The 18,116-nt window shown below is 46.3% G+C and overlaps 1 protein-coding gene across 1 annotated transcript in view; it reads right to left on the reverse strand.

The window, feature by feature from the left end:
• Positions 1 to 5,737: 5,737 nt before the first annotated feature.
• MDM1 (Mdm1 nuclear protein) overlaps positions 5,738 to 18,116 on the reverse strand; it is a 33,057-nt gene continuing 20,678 nt past the window's right edge. The window contains exons 11-15 of the mRNA XM_054399619.1: positions 15,252 to 15,400; positions 14,969 to 15,118; positions 13,429 to 13,668; positions 11,429 to 11,497; positions 5,738 to 5,885 (exon numbers count right to left, since the gene is read on the reverse strand). Coding sequence (XP_054255594.1) covers positions 5,779 to 5,885; positions 11,429 to 11,497; positions 13,429 to 13,668; positions 14,969 to 15,118; positions 15,252 to 15,400 — 715 coding nt within the window. The 3' untranslated portion in view covers positions 5,738 to 5,778. The remainder of the gene's footprint in view (positions 5,886 to 11,428; positions 11,498 to 13,428; positions 13,669 to 14,968; positions 15,119 to 15,251; positions 15,401 to 18,116) is intronic.

An 18,116-nucleotide genomic window follows, 5' to 3' on the forward strand; every position in this document is an offset into this window, starting at 1 on the left:
CAGAAGTGTAGGCTTCCTGGATCCTGTCAGCCATTCCTACTTGACTTCAAGTCATGAAGTATCACAGTCTCACAGTACATTGGAGGTTGGAAGGGGGCAGGGGGTTGGAACTGGATGATCCTTGTGGTCCCTTCCAACCCTGACTGATTCTATGATTCATCATCAGGGTAATGGAACAAGTTTGCTTTAGGCTGTGTTAAAAATTGGTCACCCAGAGCAGAGTAAAACTTCCACTTGTCTCAGACAGCAAGGGGGCTCTTTGCCAGATGCTCTGGCAAGAAGAACTGCTCTGACAGCAGAGCATGAGGTGGCAGCTCAGCCTTGCAGGACAGGCAGATGTGATGAAGCAAGATGACATTATTTTCAGTGCCTGGCTTACTGAGTCCACACCAGAGTCACATGATGGATTTGTTTCAGGTTCTCCAGTGCTTCATTTTTAGCATATTTGAGAAGATCAGCTTGTCCCTGTAAGAAATGCATACAGTCACAATACATGTGATATTAGGATTCTCTTTGTTTTCCTCCCTTTCTGGTTTTTTCACATTAAGGGTACATTTGCCTTGCTAAAACAAAACAAAAACAAAAACTAAACAAACAAAAACCCAAACAAAATGAACAACAAAACCAAACAAAACTCCCAAACCCTGAAAACCCAAAACGAAACTCAGAATCAGATTATTTGATGTTAGTAAGAACCAAGCTCTTTGCTTCCTCTGGAGCCAACTCCTCTGGAGGCTGAGAGCCCTGGGGCTGTTCAGTCTGGAGAAGAGAAGACTGAGAGGGGATTTAAGAAATGTTTTAAATATCTGAGGGTTGGGTGTCAAGAGGGAGGGGTCAGGCTCTGCTCACTTGTGCCCTGAGATAGGACAAGAGGTAAGGGATAGAAACTACAGCACAGGAGGTTCCACCTCAACACGAGGAGGAACTTCCTCACTGTGAGGGTCCCAGAGCCCTGGAACAGGCTGCCCAGAGAGGTTGTGGAGTCTCCTTCTCTGGAGACTTTCCAGCCCTGTCTGGATGTGTTCCTGTGTGACCTGTGCTGGATTCTCTGGTCCTGCTCTGTCAGGGGGCTTGAACTTGATGATCTCCTGAGGTCCCTTCCAACCCCTAACATCCTGTGAGCCTGTGATTATGCAAAGAAGCACCAACAAAATTGTTCTAGGAAGCTGTGCTGCCCCATCTTCAAGCACTGCCGACTTGCTCATCATTACAGACAGCATTTTGGAATTTCCTTTCTCCCCTGCTGCTGTCTGCCAGAAAGTGATGACATCAAGAATCAGAAGAGGAAACCATCTTACTACCTGGACTACAATTTTGGTGAGAATGCTGGTGGCTGGTAAGCAACTTCACTTCCTTTCATCTTTCTGCCACAGTGGGTTCCAGGCTGTGGCCCTTAGGTCCAGGAGGAACCTTCAAGGCATTGGTGAAGGCAAATCTGTTTTCAGGAGTTTGCTACTACATAGGAATCCATCTGAGCAAGACAGAAGACACATGGATCTATTCATTGTAAAAGGCTGAAAAAAACTCTGCACAACAACATGCAAATAGTGACTTGAGCATCACTAGAAAAGCAGTGAGCAGCCTTGGGATATAAATCCAGACTGTATGGCCCAAAAATGTGTCTACATCTTCCTTAAAACCAGTATAGCTCTGATGAATCATGGAATCACAGAATTGTCAGGGTTGGAAGGGACCTCAAGGATCAGCCAGTTCCAACCCCCTGCCATGGGCAGGGACACCTCACACTACAGCAGGTTGTTCACAGCCACATCCAGCCTGGCCTTAAAAAATTCCAGGGATGAGGCTTCCACCAGCACCTCCTTGGGCAACCTGTGCCAGTGTCTCACCACCCTCATGGGGAAGAATTTCTTCCTAACATCCAATCTGAATCTACCCACTTCTAATTTTGCTTCATTCCTCCCAGTCCGTTCACTCCCTAACACCCCACAAAAGTCCCTCCCCAGCTTTCTTGTAGCTCCCCTTCAGATACTGGAAGGCCACAAGAAGGTCTCCTTCTCTTCTCCAGAGTGAATAGCTCCAACTCTCTCAGTCTGTCCTCACAGCAGAGCAGCTCCAGCCCTCTGCTCATCCTCGTGGCCCCTCTCTGGACACCTTCCAGCACCTCCAGATCCCTCTTGCAATAGGAGCTACACTTGGCTGCATACAGTTGTAAGGTTAACAGCATTCAGAGATTTACAGTTTCAGAGCTCACCTCAGCAAGCATTAAAATTTGTAAGTAGCAGTAAAATATTATGGCAAAACTAACACATTTGAGCAGTGTTTAATTGGATAGGAATATCCACAATCCCAAGTGATCTCCCAATCTTCCCAAGAGAGCTGAAAAGCCCCAGCTGAATCTTCTCAAACTCTTCAATCAAGGGTTTCTGGGCTAATTCAGCATTTTAAGTAGGTAAGACTGATGCATCATGGAAGACACTGGAAACTGAGATGCTGAAAAGAAACTATCCTCTGAAAAGTATCCTGGGGTGCATCAAACAAGTGTGTCCAGCAGGTCTAGGGAGGTTCTTCTCCCTCTCTACTCTGCCCTGCTGAGACCACAGCTGCAATCCTGTGTCCAGCTTGGGGCTCCTCAGTTGAAGAGAGACAGAGACCTGCTGGAGAGAGTCCAAGGGAGAGCCAGGAGGATGCTTAGGGGACTTGAGCATCTCCCCTGTGAAGAGAGACTGAGAGCCCTGGGGCTGTTTAGTGTGGAGAAGAGAAGGCTGAGAGGGGATCTGATCAATGTCTCTCAATAGCTGAGGGCTGGGGGTCAAGTGGAGGGGGCCAGGCTCTTTTGGGTGGTGCACAGGAATAAGCCAAGGAACAATGGAGACAAACTTGAACAGAGAAGATTTTAGCTCAACATGAGGAGAAACTTCTTTACAGTGAGGAGCAGGCTGCCCAGAGAGATTGTGGAGTCTCCTTCTCTGGAGACTTTCCAACCCCACCTGGATGCATTCCTGTCTGGACTACCCTGGGTGATCCTGCTTTTGGCAGGAGGCTTGGACCTGATGATCTCTGGAGGTCCTTTCCAACTTCTAACATTCTGTGATTCTGTGATTCTGTGATCCTGTGAACTCAAGACTGGTTCCATTATTAATGTGCTGAGTTTTGTAAATCTTAAGCCAACAAGCTTCCAAGGCTGTTTATTCATTAGATACATCTCCTGTTGGCAGCTCCAAGGTCTCTCCACTTCAAGGCATCTAAGACTTCCTTGACAGAAAACAATACACATTTACTGTCCAGCACACACTTCTAATTATTAATAAAAGCTGCACTCTTGAACCTTTTTTTTCCCCCCACATTCATCTGACTGGAAAACACAACAGGAAACTTATTTGGAGGTTGGTCTGAATGTCCAGGAAAACAAGCTGCTCCCTAGGTGTTACCTGGTGTTCCTGGCAGCTGTGTCAGACTTTTTGTGCAGGCCTGATTTTGAGATCTCTAAGTCATAGACACAACAGCCTGTGTGTCAGTTTTGCTTACGGTATTGCATTTGGGAAAGAACAACCCCATGGAGCAGGAGAGGTTGGGAACTGACCTGCTGTTGGAGAGCAGTGAAGGGGAAAAGGACCTGGGGGTCCTGGTGGATGGGAGGTTGACCATGAGCCAGCAGTGAGCTCTTAGCCAAAGCCATTCTGGGGTGGATTAGAAGGGCTGTGGTTAGTAGATCCAGAGAGACTCTCCTCCCCCTCTACTCTGCCCTGATGAGGCTGAATCTGGAATATTGTGTCCAGTTCTGGGCCCTCAGTTCAGGAAGAACCTGAGGGAACTGCTTCAGAGAGTCCAGCACAGAGCCACACAAATGATTAGGAGAGTGGAACATCTTCCTTATGAGGAGAGCCTGAGGGAGCTGAGGGCTCTGTAGCTTGGAGAGGAGAAGACTGAGAGGTGACCTCATTCATGGTGATAAAGATGCAAAGGGTGATGAGTGCCCAGAGGCTGGAGCCAGGCTCTGCTGGGTGATGCCCAATGACAGCACAAGGGGCAATAGTGGAAGTTGAGGCATAGGAAATTCCATGGAAACAGGAGGAGAGACTTTTTTTCCCTGTGAGGGTGCCAGAACACTGGAAGAGGCTGCCCAGGGGGGTTGTGGAGTCTCCCTCTCTGGAGATATTCAAGACTCACCTGGATGTGTTCCTGTGTGATCTGCTCTACGTGATTCTGCCCTGGCAGGAGGGTTGGACTGGATGAGCTTTCAAGGTGCCTTCCACCCCCTAACCTGTGATTCTGTGTGATCAGTTCTGAGGTAACATCTTGTCTTTCAAAAGTCCACAGATACCCTTCCAACTGAAGAGTGAAAACAGAACTAAGCAGAGAAGTTCCAACACACGAAGGTCTACCAATGGATCTGGCACAATTCCAATAGAAACAAACCAAACAACATTTTTTATTTTCAATAATATCCACGCACAATTGTGTACAAAAAAATCAAACTGTGTACAAAATTCACATTGTTCTTGTATAAAATTTCCAAATTAAAGAGTATTAAAAACTTAAAGCCCTACAAGAAGAACCCAACTGCTTGCCAGCCACCTACTTCCTCTACTTCATGTTAAACTGTTTGCATTGCTTCTAAAGATAAAACAAGCTGTCAGCATAAATCACAAACATTTTGTCAGTCTCCCAGAAACAGGCAACTCAGAGAAGAGGTAATTAAAATGTCCAAGTCAAGAAAAAACATCCTCCTGAGTTTAAGAGATTAACTACTCCTAAATACCTGAGTTTGAAGTGGGGCTGGGGCAAGGCCACTGTTTGAGATTGCACTGTCTAAGAAAGTTGAAATTAATATTAAAGAAGGATATTGTCCCCAGAAGTCCAAATGTTCCTATCAGCACTCACTGATGGGCTGCAGTACTGTACACATTGAACTCTAATAATCATCTTGGCTAAAAAACCGTGGACAGTGAACAAACCCTACCACTTAGTATCCTTTTCTCAAACTCCTGCATGTTGCATGTGGGCTTTAGAAAGAAGTAAGGTGAATGTTTTTGGTAGCAAGGTAAAAGCAGTAAGTAGTAAAAGTGGTTTTATTACAACACTGTGTTGCACTGACAATTCATGCAGTAACATAAACAAATATACCACAGCTGCCTTTAAGAGCGCTGCTTAAAAAAAAAAATCAAGCAACTGAGGTGTTTGGTAAATGATGGTGTTGACCTAGGACAGTATTCAGGGGCATGATCACACCAGAGTATCTTGAAAAGCAACACACTACTTGTATAAAAAAAAAAAAAGCAAATCATCTCAGTTTCAAGAGGTGCCACTATAAGGCCAGGCTGGATGTGGCTGTGAGCAACCTGATGTAGTGTGAGGTGTCCCTGCCCATGGCAGGGGGGGTGGAACTGAATGGTCCTTGAGGTCCCTTCCAACTCTGACAAATCTATGATTCTATAAACAAACAAAAAAAATACACCAACAAAACCAAAACAAAACCCAACATGAAACCCCACAGGAATGTTGTGACTTAATAAATTAAGACAAAACTCTCAGATATAAAGGATATAAACACTGCTTGAAACACTGACATTTTAGATTGGGATGGCAAGTCCTAAAAGTTTGGCCTGATTAGTGAGAAGTGAAAAGATGCTGCACCTGATCTGGTGTGAGGTGTCCCTGCCCATGGCAGGGGGGTTGGAACTGGCTGATCCTTGAGGTCCCTTCCAACCCTGACAATTCTATGCTTCTATGAGTTCTACGATCACAACCTTTTACAATGAACACTGCAAACCCCAAATCCTTTCACAGAACAGCTTCCATCAAACTGGGTGGCAGAAATCATGTCTTGCCCCAGAAATCCTTCCTCTTCTGAGCTCGTTCCAGTATCTGAGACGCAAGTGAGCTAGAGGCTGCTGAGCGAGCAGAAAGCTGCGACAACCTGTCCTCTGGGGGGGAAAGAACAAGAGGAGAAGTTAAGTAGGAAGATTAAACAAACACATTAAACCACAGCTGACATTCATGGCAGACTTTGAAAGTGGAAATATTTTCATGCCCTCTTTCACAACAGATGCTGAAATAGTACCACAATACACTTCATTTACACTTTACACCATTAATGAGTAACTGAGGCTGATGCTGGTCTCTTCTCACAGGTAATGAGGGATAGAAGAAGAGGGAATGGCCTCAAGCTGCCACTGGGTAGGCTTAGACTGGACATCAGTGTCCCTGGAGGTGTTTAAGAAAAGCCTGGATGAGGCACTTAGTGCCATGGTCTAGTTGTTTAGTTAGGGTTGGGTGATCAATTGGACTTGATGATCTTTGAAGTCTCTTCCAACATGGTTGATTCTGTGATTCTGTGTGATTAGGAAACATTTTTTTCAGGGCAAGAGTGGTCAGGGATTGGAATGTGCTGCCCAGGGAGGGGGTTGAGTCCCCAAGCCTGTCTGTGTTTGAAGGTGGTTTGGCTGTGGTGCTTGGGGCTGTGGTTTAGGGGTGAGCCTTGTAGAGTAGGGTTCTGGGTTGGCCTTGGTGATCCTGAGGGGCTTTTCCAACCTGAATGTTTCTGTGATATGCTGGAGAGGAGTATCACTGGAAAGCTACTAGGATGCTAGGTAAGTTTAAGAGCTACAAGTCCAACTCTTGACAAACTCTGGAATGAGATCCCTCCTGTGGCCTGGGAATTGCTCAATGCTCCAAGTCATCTTGCCCTGGCAGAGGGGTTGGACTGGATGACCTTTTGAGGTCCCTTCCAGCCCCCAACATTCTGTGATTCTGTGATCTTTACATTTCCTGTTCTGTGTCAGGAAGACCTCAGAAATTGTTCCTGTGTCACTGAAGTCTGTATAGACTAGACTCTGATGCTAACATGCTCATGGAAGCAACTCATCACTTTGAGCCAAGCAAACAACCTTAGAATAAAACATGACAAATATCAGAACCCTGAAAGAGCCTTTCTGAGCCAAACTGGTCTGGTGTGCCACCAGATGCTGAAAGAAAAATGTCTTCTGAGAAAAAAATAGGAAGTTTAACACAAAGACAACAAGAAGCATGCTTTAAAAATGGACTTTTGAAAGGTCCCCCTTTTGAATAGAGGGTCCCCTTCACACCCAGCAGGACTCATCAAAGTGAAACACCCTGGATGCTGCTTCTCTGATATAAAGCACATTATTATTTAATATCACAATAAAAATGTTACTGCAGCTCTCTCAAGATGAAAAAATGACCTTAGCTACACTCTTCTCCTATAATGGATTTAAAGAAAAAAAATCATTACAACTTTCTAACCCCCCTCCCAGCAAACACACAGAAATTCCACAACTGAAGCCTAACAGGACCTGTACTTTGCCAGTGCTTCAATTAAGTTTTTACAGCATATCTAAACTGTAGAAACATAGAATCATAGAATGGTCTGGGTTGGAAGGGACCCCCAAAGGTCATCCAGTCCAACCCCCTCTACAGTCAGCAGGGACATCCTCAACTAGATCAGGTTGCCCAGAGCCCTGTCAAGCCTCACTTTGAGTATCTCCTGGGAAGAGGCCTCAACCACCTCCCTGGGCAACCTGTTCAGTGTTCCACCACCCTCACAGTAAAGAATCTGAAATACAGTGATCAGTGTAAGAGGCCCACACACTGTGCACAACAACTACATTGCCATGTATGAGAGAACTGCTCATTGCACTTCTGCACACATGGAACTGGAGTAACTCCCAGGTTTGCATGGGCATGAAAAAATATGGGCACATGAACTCCCTGTGAGCTGGTGCACTGCATCTGTTCCTGCAAGGAACATCATCACTCAGCTCACAGGTGGAAGCAAGCAGTTAAGAGTACTGAATCTGTGTGCAGCACGGTGCAGAGTGCTGTAGGATTTTGCAGATGCTTGGCTGAGCCGTCTGCATAACCCACAGACTCTTCAGCCAAGTGCAATGAGTAAAACAGAGAATTGGCCTGAACCCTTGTCAAAACCAAGAAGCAAACAAGCCTAAGTGGTACAGCAAAAAGCTTTGGGTTTTTCTGTGGTGTATTTATAAATAAACTGCAATCAGATATATGCTTGCTGTGCCCAAATTCTAATCTGAGCCAAACCCAAGGGATTGCAGCTAGCACAGCACCACACCAAGCTCCATCTCATCACTGTGCATACAGCAGCTCAAGCTAATGAGGCTGAAGTGCCTTTGGCTGACTCATACTACTGAATGAGTTTGTTCCTGTCCACAGCAGGGCCAAGAAGCTGCACTGGTGGGCTGTGCACTAGCTGCTGCCCAACATTAACTTTACACTAAGCAGGCAAAAAAAGCCCAAAACAGCTGTTGTAGTTTTTTAGGGAGTGGAGAGAAGCTCTTTACCACTCCCCAAAGGAGTGAAAGGAAACATTCCACACAGGATTGGAAAGAATTGGAAGCTTAAATGGAAGTAGTATTCACAGAATCATAGAATCACAGAATCATAGAATGGTCCAGGCCAGAAGGGACCTCCAAAAGTTAACCAGTCCAACCCCCTCTGCAGTCAGCAGGGACATCCCCAACTAGATCAGGTTGCCCAGAGCCCTGTCCAGCCTCACCTTGAATACCTCCAGGGATGGGGCCCCAACCACCTCCCTGGACAACCTGTTCCAGTGTTCCACCACCCTCATAGTGAAGAATTTCTTCCTAACATCCAATCTCAATCTGCTCTGCTCTAGTTTGAAGCCATTGCCCCTCATCCTGTCCCTGCAGGCCTTTGCAAACAGTCTCTCTGCAGCCTTCCTGTAGCCCCCTTCAGGTACTGGCAGGCTGCTATTAGGTCTCCCCAGAGCCTCCTCTTCTCCAGGCTGAACACCCCCAGCTCCCTCAGCCTGTCCTCCCAGCAGAGCTGCTCCAACCCCCTGAGCATTCTCATGGCCCTCCTCTGGATCTGCTTCATCAGCTCCATGTCCTTCCTATGCTGAGGGCTCCAGCCCTGTACACAGTACTCCAGGTGGGGTCTGACCAGAGCAGGGCAAAGTGGCAGAATCACCTCTCTGGATCCACTGGGAACACATTTATGATGTTTCTCAGGATGTGATTTACTGTATACAACAGTATAAAAACTTACAAAACACACCACGTCCTATTTAGCCTCGGCCCAGTTCTCTCCAATCTGGGCTCTTCCAAGATCTCACTAGGCCAGAACCTTCCCCAAACCTTCCCCCAAACCAGGCCTCAATGCCCCAGGCCTCAAAGCCTCTCCATCACACCCCTCTACCTCCCCATGCCTCTAGGTCTGAATGGCACAGAAGAAATTACCTTTGCCCAGGCCACTATCAGGCCACCCAAGGCTGAAACCTTCCCCTGAAATACCAAACAAGAGATAAGGTCCAGCTGGGAGCAGAGTGAGACAGGAAAAAGGGAAGAATCTGACTATGCAGCCAGTTCATACAGGGAAGGGAGATGCAGGCTGACGGGAATGAAATAACAAAAGATTACACCTTATGGTGCTATCCTGGGGTGCATCAAGAGGAGTGCGTCCAGAAGATCAAGGGAGGTTCTCCTCCTGCTCTGCTCTGCCCTGGTGAGACCACATCTGGAATACTGTGCCCAGTTTTGGGCTCCCCAGTTCAAGAGGGACAGGGATCTGCTGGGCAGAGTCCAACAGAGGGCTACAAGGATGCTGAAGGGACTGGAGGCATGCCCTATGAGGCTGAGAGCCAAGGGGCTGCTTAGTCTGGAGAGAAGAAGACCGAGAGGGGATCTGATCAGTGCCTATCAATATCTAATTTATGTCTATGAATATCTGAGGGCTGGGTGGCAAGAGAGAGGGGACAGGCTCTGCTCAGTTGCACCCTGGGATAGGACAAGGGGCAATGGATGGAAACTGCAGCACAGGAGGTTCCACCTCAGCATGAGGAGGAATTTGTCACAGAGCACTGGAACAGGCTGCCCAGAGAGGTTGTGGAGTCTCCTTCCCTGGAGACTTTCCAGCCCTGTCTGGATGTGTTCCTGTGTGACCTGTGCTGGATTCTCTGGTCCTGCTCTGGCAGGGGGTTGGACTCAATGAACTTTGGAGGTCCCTTCCTACCCTTAACATCCTGTGAGCCTGTGATGTCCACTTCCTGAGTGATCTAGCCCCTTCTGGAGGACCTTAAGGAACTCTATGGTTCTTAAACCCACGACGACAGCAATCAGAGTAACAGGAAGCCATAAGTACCCCTAATGCACTGAGTTAACAAAAATGAGCAGGATCATTCTATGCTGCATATCTGTTGCTCAAGTTTCACAGAGAAAATCTTTTCTCTTTAAATTCTTGGTACTTGTCAAGTTGCATCCAAAGCTACTGCAGCTGCAAAGCCTGGGCTGTGACTGTTGAGCAGTTTACAGCTGTTGCTATAGACAGAAAGGCTTAAAAAACTTTGTGGGGAGGAAATGATTTTAAGTATGGAACTCAACAAGCTATATTAATCATGTTGAACCACAATGGTCTACTTAATTTTCAGCTGCATTTAATGGCTTTTTCTTAATAAACACCTTCATATTCATACTTCAGATTACAGAATCACAGAATCATCAAGGTTGGAAGGGACCTCAAGGATCATCTAGTACCAACCCCCCTGACATGGGCAGGGACACCTCACACTAGATCAGGTTGCCCATAGCCACATCCAGATTGGTCTTAAAAACCTCCAGGGATGAGGCTTCCACCACCTCCCTGAGCAACTTATTCCAGGGTCTCACCACCCTCATGGAGAAGAATTTTTTCCTAAGGTCTAAACTAAATCTTCCTTCCTCTAGCTTGGATCCATTCCCCCCAGTCCTATCACTCCCTGACACCCTCAAAGTCCCTCCCCAGCTTTCTTGTAGCCCCCTTCAGATCCCAGAAGGCCACAAGAAGGTCTCCTTGGAGCCTTCTCTTCTCCAGACTGAACAACCCCAACTCTCTCAGTCTCTCCTCATAGCAGAGCAGCTCCAGCCCTCTGATCATCCTCATGGCCCTTCTCTGGACACCTTCCAGCATCTCCAGATCTTTCCTGTAACAGAGGCTCCAGAACTGGACACAGTACTCCAGGTGAGGTCTCTCCAGAGTCATGTAGAGAGGGAGAATCACCTCCCTCGCCCTGCTGGCCACACTTCTCTTGCTGCAGCCCAGAGAGCCAACCAGAGCCTGGGCTGCAAGTGCATATTGACAGCTCAAAATGATCTTCTCATCCCCCAGCACCCCCAAGTCCTTTTCTTCAGGGTTGCTCCTGAACCAGTCCCTGCCCAGCCTATATCAGTGCCTGGGATTGCCCCAGCTCAGACACAGGACCCTGCACTTGGTCTTGTTGAACCTCATGAGGTTGGCTTGGGCCCAGCTCTGCATAATAATAGTTTAAAAATCATTTGAATAGAACAATGTGGTAGTTATTCATGCAAACACATAAGACACTCTGACTTACTGCAGTCAGAGACCTTTCACATTAGTGCACAAGTTACAATGAACCCACCTTATATATATGCACAAATGATATACAACAATACTTTGGGACAAGAAATACCTTCATCATCATAGTTTCTTTCCTGAAGGGGTAACTGGAAAGAACTTGGTTTCAGATTGCCAAGATTCCCTAAGACAAAAAGTCAAAAGCATATTTTTGAATCATTTCAGAACAGACAAAAGGATAATATTCCGTTTTAGAGCACTTTAAAAATGTTATTTCCAAAACAGTAAGTTTTTTACAAAGAGCAAACACACCAAAATCTCCAAGAGATGCTTTTACTCTATGCTGAGGTAAAATAAACTTACTCCTCTGTATTCTTCCCAGTGCAGCTACCTTGGGTACATGATAAAAGTTATTCAGTAAACTGTATTTGAAGTGCAGAGCTAGAACACAAATTCAACCTCTTTCCAAGGAAACTGGTCTGGGTTTCACTATCCCACTTAGCCTGACAATTACTTCACAGAATTGTCAGGGTTGGAAGGGACCTCAAGGATCAGCCAGTTCCAACCCCCCTGCCATGGACAGGGACACCTCACACTACAGCAGGTTGCTCACAGCCACATCCAGCCTGGCCTTAAAAAATTCCAGGGATGAGGCTTCCACCACCTCCCTGGGCAACCTCTTCCAGTGTCTCACCACCCTTATGGGGAAGAACTTCTTCCTAACATCCAATCTGAATCTCCCCACTTCTAGTTTTGCTCCATTCCCCCCAGTCCTATCACTCCCTGACACCCTCAAAAGTCCCTCCCCAGCTTTCTTGTAGCTCCCCTTCAGATCCTGGAAGGCCATAAGAAGGTCTCCTTGGAGCCTTCTCTTCTCCAGACTGAACAACCCCAACTCTCTCAGAATGGAGACTTAAGCACATAAACTTTATTTTGCCTAATAGGTGAAGGATTGTTTTCTTTACCAGATTTATGCTCCCAATACTCCTAAACATTGCTAAACATCTTTGACATGCTCCAGCACAAATTCTTCCTCAGCCACAGAAATGGCTTTTCTTCCTATCTAATAGCTCTTCCATAAATTGCTTTTCGTTTCCATATCCTGCAAAAATATTTAAGGTTCACAGGATGTTAGGGGTTTGAAGGACCTCTGGAGATCTTCCAGTCCAACCCCCTGCCAGAGCAGGACCATAGAATCCAGCACAGGTCACACAGGAACTCATCCAGACAGGGCTGGAAAGGCTCCAGAGAAGGAGACTCCACAACCTCTCTGGGCAGCCTCTTCCAGTGTTGTCACCCTCACAGCGGAGAAGTTCCTCCTCATGTTGAGGTGGAACCTCCTGTGCTGGAGTTTCTATCCATTGCCCCTTGTCCTATCCCAGGGCACAAGTGAGCAGAGCCTGTCCCCTACTTCTTGACACTCAGCCCTCAGATCTTGATAGACATTGATTAGATCCCCTCTCCTCTCCAGTCTAATCAGCCCCAGGGCTCTCAGCCTCTCCTCCCCAGGCAGTGCTCCAGTCCCTTCAGCATCCTTGGAGCCCTCCCTTGGACTCTCTCCAGTAGATCCCTGTCCCTCTTGAGCTGGGGAGCCCAGAGCTGGATGCCATATTCCAGGTGGGACATCACTAGAGAGGGGGAGGAGAACCTCCCTGGATCTGCTGGACACACTCTTCTTAATGCTTATCCCTCAGAACTCCCCAAGTCCTGTAAAATATTACAACACTATCAAGGTCCCCAGTTACACCCTTCTGATGGTCACTGAAACTGGAAAAGTGTCACAGCATCCAATAGTAGCCTGAAGATTAAAAAGTACAACAGTTGATGCTAAACCAAATGAATCTCATCAGTACTTAGTGAAATTAGTAAAGCAAAATTAGACAACTGACCACTAGAATACAATGACATTAGTGGAATCCGCAGCTCAGGTGGAGAGTTGTGCACATTTCCTCAGCAAGACTAAAGATACAATAGAAAAGCTTTTGTTTACAAACAACATATCCTTTGTAGAGCCTGTAAGGCAGCAAACTCAGCAGTCTCTTGGCCTGGATGTGCATAGTAGCCACTTCCATCCTGCAGCACTCTGCAGACAACCAGTTAATACACACAACTCACCATTATGCTGGAATTCTGGATCCTTGAGAGTCCCTTGAATACGAGGAGATGGACTCCAGAAAGGCATAGCAGAGTTTTTGGCTGACTTCAGCACAGGAGTTATAGAGGAATGCTCTTGATGGGCTGAAGCAATAGGAACTTGCTGGTTAGAAACACTGTTAGGAGGCCACTGATCCTGCCTAAGTGGCAGAGGATCTAAAGTTCCTAGCCCAGCAGGTGGAGAAGTAAGGAGTGAAACAGCTTCCACATTCTAAAACACAATAGAAAGTAAAAAAAATAAGAACCCCATACCAGCATCTCATCTACAGATCCACACATAAGCAGCAGATGTTGGCTTTACATGGTTACACTTCTCAGGAGGGTACTGGGAGACAGCTTAAAGAAAATCCATTCCTGATAACAAGTGTTTAACATGGTCTGGAAGGAGTCTAGTCAGGTCAACCCAAAAGCTTCTTTTCTTCAAAGCAAAAAAAAAAAAAAAAAAGTTTTATTTTAAACTAACATAACTGTGAGGTTGGTGAGGAACAGGTTGCCAGAGATGCTGTGGATATTCCCTCCCTGGAATTGGTCTAGGCCAAGCTGGATGGGGCTTTCAGCAACCTGGTCTAGTGGAAGGTGTCCCTGGCCATGGCAGGGGTGTCGGAACTAGATGATCTTTTAGGTCCCTTCCAATGATTCTACGATCAGCTTCTAATTGCAGTTGTGTCTGCTTCTGTTACAGAACTCACTACAGATGATGCATGCAGTGAAATGTCAGCTGCCTTTGTGCCCAAGACCACTTGACAAAAAGCCCATGATTTTGAGAGGAAGACAGCTGAACAACTCCTAAATATTTCTACATTTCTAAAAGAAGCACAAAGGAAAGGAAAGGGAGAATCAAACTACTACAGCACATTTACCTATGTTGTACATAGGCTCCCAATTTCTCCTTATTTTATTTTTTTTTCAATTCAAGGAATCTGAAGCTGTGTCCTATGCCAGTGGCAAGCCACAGTAACACTAATTGGATGTTAGGAAGAGTTTTTCACCATGAGGTGGTGAGACACTGGCACAGGTTGCCCAGGGAGGTGGTGGAAGCCTCACCCCTGGAGGTTTTTGCAGCCAGGCTGGATGTGGATCTGGGCAACCTGCTGTAGTGTGAGGTGTCCCTGCCCATGGCAGGGGGTTGGAACTGGATGATCCTTGAGGTCCCTTCCACCCCTAACAATTCTATGATTCTATGATAATGGGGAAATCAACAGCTCCTGATGGCAGCCTTGTTTGGTTTGGGTTTTTTGTTATTGTTTTGACTGGTTGTTGTTTTTTTTTTTCACAACAGATCCTGTGCATTTAGCAGAGAAAGCCAAAACAGAGTTCATTCAATCTCACTCCAATAGTTTTGCTTGATACACCCCCAGAAAAATATTTTCTTCAGACATCAACCATTTTTAATCACAGATGCTGAGACTTTTAGAATAGCAAATGACAACTCAAAAGAAAAAAAAAATTAAGTAATTTATTCACAATTACTTAAAAGCACATTCTTAAAATGCACACTGGCATGTCCTTTTCTGGCTCACCTGGAAGGGCCTTCTTTTTGAAGCCTCTCTAGCACTTTTCTTAGCAGCAGAAGGGTGTGTTCCTAAACCTCTTGCTCTCCTCTGTGAAGATGATGACTTCAGCTTAGGAGGAGACACTAAAACCGCACCTCCTGTGATAGTGGAGAAGATGAAAAATGCATTATTATTATTACCTTAAGTAATCTAAAAGATTCATTTATACAGGACTTTTTTTTTTTCCCTTTGGTTCTTGAACTACTGCTTGGCATTTCAAAGTCTTTTTACCAACAGCTGGGGTAGTAAGATCATGGTGAGTCCTCTGAGCTCTACCAAGCGCTCTCAGCTTCGGAGTAGGAAGCCGGCCGCCAGTCCTTGAGGATGCAGAAGAAGAATCTGAGACAGCTGCAGAGGAGTTCAATCCTAAGGCATTCTCACTGAAAAAAAAAAAAAAACAAACACAAAAAGAGAGAGAGACATTATTAAAGGAGTTGTGCACTGTAGCATTTTGTTTCTAATATTACACAATCACAGAATGTTAAGGGCTTGGAAGGGACCTCCAAAGCTCATCCAGTCCAAGCCCCCTAGCAGAGCAGGAGCACCTAGAGCAGATCACACAGGAACATATCCAGGTGGGGCTTGAATATCTCTAGAGAGGGAGACTCCACAACCCCCCTGGGCAGCCTCTTCCAGTGTTCTGTTACCTTACAGGGAAAACATTTTTCCTGCTGGAACTTCCTATGCCTCAACTTCCACCATTGCCTCTTGTGCTGTCATTGGGCATCACCCAGCAGAGCCTGGCTCCAGCTTCTGGGCACTCATCACCCTTATATCTTTATAAACATGAATGAGGTCACCTCTCAGGCTCCTCCTCTCCAAGCTACAGAGCCCTCAGCTCCCTCAGGTTCTCCTCCTAAGGAAGATCTTCCACTTCCTTCACCATCTTTGTGGCTCTGCACTGGACTCTTTCAAGCAGTTCCCTGAGGTCCTTCTTGAACTGAGAGTCCCAGAACTGGACACAATACTCCAGATGGAGCCTCACCAGGGCAGAGTAGAGGGGGAGGAGAACCCCTCTGGACCCACTAACCACAGCCCTTCTAATCCACCCCACAATGGCATTGGCCTTCTGGGCCACAAGAGCACATACTCCTACAATGAAGGCTAAGGCCAGAAACTAGGACCATAAAACACCAACAGCCTACAACTAAAACATCTGCTTGCAATGAGGACTCCTGGATTCCAGATGTTGAGCCTCAGTTTCTGAATTCTGTATGTAACTGGATAAAACACAAACAGTCTCAAGCTGCACAAGTCAGATTCCCTCTGCCCCAATAAACATTGAATGTATTGCTGCACAGTAGCAGAGACTCAACAGGAGGGCTGGGCAGAGTACTCACCTTAGAATTGGGTATGTGGGTATGAGTCTTTTCTGTCAGTGTGGTAGAACTGAAACCAAGCATCCCCCATGCTCATGTAACCACTCTAGCCCCCAGGTTATTAAATAAATCAGCACTACCTCTTCTGCCTTCTTCCTCCAGATGCATCTCCAAAGGCGCTGGTGGCATAGCCACACCATATAATGAACCTGATCCTCTCTGTGCATGCTAGATGCTCTGAGGTCATCTAGACAAAGAATGACTCATTTCACAGAATCACAGAAACACTCAGATTGGAAAAGACCCTCAGGATCACCAAGGTCAACTCAGAACCCTACTCTACAAGGCTCACCCCTAAATCATATCCCCAAGCATCACATCCAGGAACATATCCAGGACTGAGGACTCCATCACCTCCCTGCCCAGCACATTCCAATGCCTGACAATTCTTGCACTGAAAAAAGGTTTCCTACTGTCCAGTCTAAACTTACCCAGTGGCAGCTTGAGGCCATTCCCTCTTGTTCTATCACTAATGACCTGAGAGAAGAGACCAGCACCAACCTCTCCACAACCTCCTTTCAGGTAGCTGCAGAGAACCAAGAGGTCTCCCCTCAGCCTCCTCTTTTCCAAACTGAATAGTCCCAGCCCTTTCAGTCACTCTCCTTCAGCTTTGTTCTCCAGCTCTCAAGCAGTCTTAGATAACATGGAAGTGTTAAGCTGCTTTGCATGGCCAAGTCCAGAGCAGACCTCTGCACACACACACAACCACATTGTGGGAGGACAGAAAATCTTCAATTTACTCCAAGACAGATCAGTGAAACAGATAATCTCTAGAATCACATAGAAAACTAAGAAGGTTTTCAGGATGATGGTTTTGAAAGCCTGCATTTAATCTCTATTTAACTCTAGCATCTCAATCTTCTCTGCCTGGGCTTTGAATACAGGGTATTATCCCCCAAAGGAAACAATTCCAGAGAAGGGCCACGAGGATGAGCAGAGGGCTGGAGCTCCTCTGCTACGAAGGCAGACTGAGAGAGTTGGGGTTGTTCAGTCTGGAGAAGAGAAGGCTCCAAGGAGACCTTCTTGTGGCCTTCCAGGATCTGAAGGGGGCCTACAGGAAAGCTGGGGAGGGACTTTTTAGGGTGTCAGGGAGTGACAGGACTGGGGGGGATGGAAAAAAAAAAGAAATGGGTAGATTCAGATTGGATGTTAGGAAGAGTTTTTTCCCACAGGGTGGTGAGACACTGGAAGAGGTTGCCCAGGGAGCTGGTGGAAGCCTCATCCATGGAGGTTTTTAAGGCCAGCTGGGTGTGGCTCTGGGCAACCAGATCTAGTGTGAGGTGTCCCTGCCCATGGCAGGGAGGTTGGGTGATCCTTGAGGTCCCTTCCAGCCCTAACAATTCTATGATTCTATGACAATTACAATTACTTATTCTTGATTTGTGCTGCAACACCAAAGATAGAACCCAACAAGGAATGCAAAATGCTTTGACAGTATGGTAATAAAGGTCAAAATTATTCATATTTAAGTAGCTATCAAACTAAATTGTTTGTTCTACTCAAACAGGAATGTGAAAGTTGCACAGTAAAAAGGCAGAACTGTAACCACACATAAATAGGATCTTTTATCTCTCAGCCACAGGGCTATGCACATACTGGATTGATCTCTCGTTGTTTCTAAACAGCCTGCCACCTTTCTCCCACCCATGCTCAGTAACATTATCACCAGTTATTATGGGGTGCTAGACACCTTTTTCCTCCCAAGTCTTTTATCTTT

This window comes from Indicator indicator, chromosome 3 (genome assembly GCF_027791375.1).
Source record: "Indicator indicator isolate 239-I01 chromosome 3, UM_Iind_1.1, whole genome shotgun sequence".
Taxonomy (NCBI): Eukaryota; Metazoa; Chordata; class Aves; order Piciformes; family Indicatoridae; genus Indicator; species Indicator indicator.